Source organism: Penaeus vannamei, chromosome 1, assembly GCF_042767895.1.
Source record: "Penaeus vannamei isolate JL-2024 chromosome 1, ASM4276789v1, whole genome shotgun sequence".
Lineage (NCBI taxonomy): Eukaryota > Metazoa > Arthropoda > Malacostraca > Decapoda > Penaeidae > Penaeus > Penaeus vannamei.
In genome coordinates this window covers 40,600,204-40,605,203 of record NC_091549.1, presented here as the reverse complement: position 1 = coordinate 40,605,203, position 5,000 = coordinate 40,600,204, and the positions used below count along the sequence as shown (strand labels likewise).

At 50.8% G+C, this 5,000-nt stretch overlaps 1 protein-coding gene across 1 annotated transcript in view; it reads left to right on the top strand.

Moving 5' to 3' along the window:
* Positions 1-5,000, top strand: part of LOC138862950 (dynein intermediate chain 2, ciliary-like) — a 12,160-nt gene that overhangs the window by 1,271 nt on the left and 5,889 nt on the right. The window contains exons 2-6 of the mRNA XM_070126161.1: positions 1,229-1,436; positions 1,770-1,942; positions 2,266-2,469; positions 3,710-3,896; positions 4,796-4,957. Coding sequence (XP_069982262.1) covers positions 1,229-1,436; positions 1,770-1,942; positions 2,266-2,469; positions 3,710-3,896; positions 4,796-4,957 — 934 coding nt within the window. The remainder of the gene's footprint in view (positions 1-1,228; positions 1,437-1,769; positions 1,943-2,265; positions 2,470-3,709; positions 3,897-4,795; positions 4,958-5,000) is intronic.

The window sequence follows — 5,000 nt, the reverse complement described above, 5'->3', positions numbered from 1 at the left end:
CCCTAATCACTCCCTCAGCCATCTCCCCACCTCCCTCCACATCCTCAGCTTCTCTAACCCCTCCCACGCCCTCCCCTGCACCTCCCCAGCATCCCTAACCACTCCCTCAGCCCTCTCCCCACCTCCCTCCACTTCCTCAGCTTCTCTAACCCCTCCCACCCCCTCCCCTCCACCTCCCCAGCATCCCTAACCACTCCCTCAGCCCTCTCCCCACCTCCCTCCACTTCCTCAGCTTCTCTAACCGCTCCCACGCCCTCCCCAGCATCCCTAACCACTCCCTCAGCCCTCTCCCCACCTCCCTCCACTTCCTCAGCTTCTCTAACAACCTCCCACCACCCCTCCCCTTCACCTCCCCAGCATCCCTAACCGCTCCCTCAGCCCTCTCCCCACCTCCCTCCACTTCCTCAGCTTCTCTAACCCCTCCCACCCCCTCCCCTCCACCTCCCCAGCATCCCTAACCACTCCCTCAGCCCTCTCCCCACCTCCCTCCACTTCCTCAGCTTCTCTAACCCCTCCCACCCCCTCCCCTGCACCTCCCCAGCATCCCTAACCACTCCCTCAGCCCTCTCCCCACCTCCCTCCACTTCCTCAGCTTCTCTAACCCCCTCCCCTCCACCTCCCCAGCATCCCTAACCACTCCCTCAGCCCTCTCCCCACCTCCCTCCACTTCCTCAGCTTCTCTAACCCCTCCCACGCCCTCCCCTCCACCTCCCCAGCATCCCTAACACTCCCTCAGCCCTGTCCCCACCTCCCTCCACTTCCTCAGCTTCTCTAAACCCCTCCCACCCCCTCCCCTGCACCTCCCAGCATCCCTAACCACTCCCTCAGCCTCTCCCCAACTCCCTCCACTTCCTCAGCTTCTCTAACCCCTCCCACCCCCTCTCCCTCCACCTCCCCAGCATCCCTAACCACTCCCTCAGCCCTCTCCCCACCTCCCTCCACATCCTCAGCTTCTCTAACCCCTCCAACCCCCCTCCCCTCCACCTCCCCAGCATCCCTAACCACTCCCTCATCCCTCTCCCCACCTCCCTCCACTTCCTCAGCTTCTCTAACCCCTCCCACGCCCTCCCCTGCACCTCCCCAGCATCCCTAACCACTCCCTCAGCCCTCTCCCCACCTCCCTCCACATCCTCAGCTTCTCTAACCCCTCCCACCCCCTCCCCTGCACCTCCCCAGCATCCCTAACCACTCCCTCAGCCCTCTCCCCTCTCCCACGGCTCCCCAGCAGAGGAAGGCGGCCGTCCCCGAGGTGGAGATCAAGCTGGCCACCTCGAGATCCCAAGCGAGAGGGCGGGTCCAGTTCAACCACAAGGCGGGGAAGTACGAGCCCTTGGGGGACGACCCTTCGCTCATCGACCTGCTCACCTTGCCCTCGAGGGTCGTTCTCAAGGAGGAGATGGAGGAGATGGAGAGGAGGAAGAAGGAGGAGGAGGATGGTAAGGATGATGGAACGGTTGATGGGGAAATTGCCAGGGAGGTGGATTGATGTGACACATAGGTGAAAATATAAAGGATGTTTTTTTTTATTATATCTAGTTTTTCCTCATTCTCTCCTTTCCTCCTATCCCCAAACTCTGTCTCTTGGTCACTCTATTTTTCATTCTTTCTTTCTTTCCTTCTCCTCTCCCACTCTCCCTCCTACTCTTTGTCTATCCCTCTCTTCTATCCACTCGATCTCTCTCCCTCTCCCACCCCTCCCCCTTCTCACACACTCCCTATCCATCTCCCTCTACCCCCTCATCCCTCTCCTTCCCCTCTCCCCCTCCCAGCCAAGACCCCGCCAGCCCTTGCTACGGAGACCCACGACTTCGACGTCCACGAGGACCTCCGCGAGCTCTACGGCGACCTGGTGTCCGCCGAGGAGCTGGACCGCCTCGACGCGCAGCCCAACTGCTTCAACTTCAGCGAGAGAGTGTCGCAGACGCTCAGACCGCAGACCAAGGTGATAGTCTGTTTTCTTCTTATTATTATTTTTTATTTCACATTTCATTTTTAAAAAATCTTTCCTTCTTACTTGTCTTTGTGTCTTACCTTTTTTATGATTTTGATTATCATGAACAGTGTGGTGTTGATAATGATTATTAAAGGGATGATGATTACAAAAAGATGATGGTGATGGTGATGATGATGACGATGATGACAATGACGATTATGATTATGATGATAATATTGATAATAATAAAGATAAAGAATAACAACAACAACAGCAATAACAATAATAACAACCACACGACTACCAACACCGCCCCCTCACCCCCCCCCCAGACAGCGAAGGTCCAAACGGCTCCTCCTCCAAACACCAGCTTCTCCGCCTCGGCCTCGATCTCGATCATCCACGAGGCCTACGTGGTCGACTACGCCCTCAAGGAGAAGGAGAGGATCAGGAGGGAGAGGGAGATCGAGCAGGAGCTGGAGAGGAAGAGGAGAGAGAGGGAGAAGAAGAAGGAGAGGAAGAGGTCGTGTTCTTTGGTATGTTATTCATTTTTTTGTGTATGTTCGTTTGTTTGTTTGTTTGCTTGTGGATGGTTTTTATATTGATTTTTTGTATGTTCTTTTGTTTGTAGTTTGTTTGTTTTGTGTGGTTTATTTTTGGATGGGACTTTTGTTTTGTTTTTTTCTTTTATTGATTTTTCGTATGTTCGTTTGTTTGTCTTTTGTGGTTTGTTTGCCGTTTTTTCCATTGACTTTTTATATGCTCGTTTGTGTGGTTTATTTTTGTTTTTTTCATTTTCTATTGTTTTTTGTATGTTTGTTTGTCGTTTGGTTGTTTGTTTTATGTGGTCTTTTGTTTGTGGACGGGCGTTTTGTTGTTTGTTTTTGTGTTTGGAGGAATTCAAACGAATAAAAAATGTGTTAATATACATACACAGACGATAAATGATTTTGCATATAGAAACAGAATTAAATAAGCACAAAAATGACACACAATAAAGATACACCAGGATATGACAAACTAACGCAGGGCAACACAAAATGCGCAATCACTGAAGTAAACACTTACACATAAGCTTATAAAAACGCACTCCTCTTTCTCCCTGACCTCTCCCACTTCACACCCTCTTCTCCCTGACCTTTGACCTTTCTTCCCCTCTTCTCTTTGACCTCTGACCTCCTCTCCCACTCCACTCCCTCTTCTCCCTGACCTCTGATATTCTCTCTCACTTCACTCCCTCTTCTCCCTGACCTCTGATCTCCTCTACCACTCTACTCCCTGACCTCTGACCTCCTCTCTTACTCCACTCCTTCTTTTCCCTGATCTCTGGCCTCCTCTCCCTCTTCTCCCTGACCTCTGACCTACTCTACCACTCTACTCCCTGACCTCTGACCTCCACTCCCACTCTACTCCCTGTCCTTTGCTTCCTCTCCCACTCCACTTCCTCTTCCTGACCTCTGACCTCCTCTCCCTCTTCTCCCTGACCTCCTCTCCCCCTCCACTCCCTCTTCTCCCTGACCTTTAACCTTTCCTCTCACTCCACTCCCTCTTCCCCCTGACCTCTGACCTTCTCTCACTTTTCTCCTTGACCTCTTCCACTTCTCCCTGACTTCCTCTCCCACACCACTCCCTCTTCTCCTTGACCTCTGACCTCCTCTCCCTCTTCTCTCTGATCTCTCCCACTCCACTCCCTCTTCCTTTTGACCTCTGACTTCCTCTCCTGCTCTACTCACTCTTCTCCGTGACCTCTGACCTACTCTTCCACTCCCCCCTTAGTCCCCTCGAGTGAGCGAAAGCGACCGAGGTCCCCCCCTCCCCTTGCCAGAGACCCCTTCCTCCCCTTCCCCGCCTCCCAGGAGGTCAACCTTTGTCGAGGACGAGGTCAACTTCCAGGGACTCCTTCCCGCAGCCAAGGTCGTCGAGAGAATGGCGAATCAAAATATCCAGGATGAGGTCGTTCAAGGTACGAGTCAGGAATCTTTTCTTTATTTCTTTTTCCTAATTTTCTGCTTTTTTATCCCCTTTTCGTCCATTACTCTATAATTCCTCTTTTGTTTCACTTTAACGCGGTATTTTTTCTTTGTTTTTTTCCCTACTTTTGATGTTTTTTCTTTATCTATTTGTATTTGAATGTAAATATTTCCGTGATATCAATTTACAATATTTTTACCTTTTTTATTTTGAAGATAACTAGATTTTCGATTTCATTAGAAATACACATTTTCTTTTTTTTCCCTTTAGAGTCTTGCTTTTTGGACACACTCTGGATATTTTCTTTCTTTCGAGAGGGATCAGTTGATTTATCCTTTAACTCTACAATAATTGTTATTAATTTCCGTTACCAATTTCAGATCTAAATCCGTCTCTTCCTTTCTCTCTCGCACTCTCTCCCTCTGTTTTTGCTTCTATTTTTGTCTCTGTGTCTATCTGTTTATCTCTTTCTCTTTGCTCCTGGGCTTCTTCTCTGCACCTTTCTCCTATTCTTCTTTCTGTTTCTTCTCTTCTATACTATTTCTCCCTCTTTTTCCCTTTATCTTCTTCCCTTCCTTTTACCTTGCTTTTCTCGTACTCCTCTCCCTCCCTCCTCTCTTATCTTTTTCCCATTTATCCTTGTAATCTTACTTTCTCCTACATCTTATCCTTCTACCTCTTCTCTCTCCGTCGCCTTCTTTTCCCCTCAATTACTCCCTCCTATCCTTCATCTCCCCTTCCTCCCTCGCCTCCTTTTCCCTCTCTCCTTCAACCTCCCTTATCTCCGTTTTCCCTTCCTCTCTCCCTGCTTTATCCTCCCCTTTCTTCCTCGCCTCTTTATCCTCCCCCTTCTTCCTCGCCTCCTTTTCCCCTCTCTTTCTCTCCCCTCAGACTATAAGTACTGGGAAGACGCGAGCGACGAATTCCACCCCCTCGAGGGCTCTCTGCTCCCCCTGTGGAAGTTCACCTGCGAGGCCTCCAGGGTGTGTCTCGTGACGGAGGTCTGCTGGAGCCCCGTGTGTGACGACCTCTTCGCGGCAGGATATACGACGGGTATGCTGACGGGCGGGTAGAGGGGGGGGGATGGTGGAGTGGT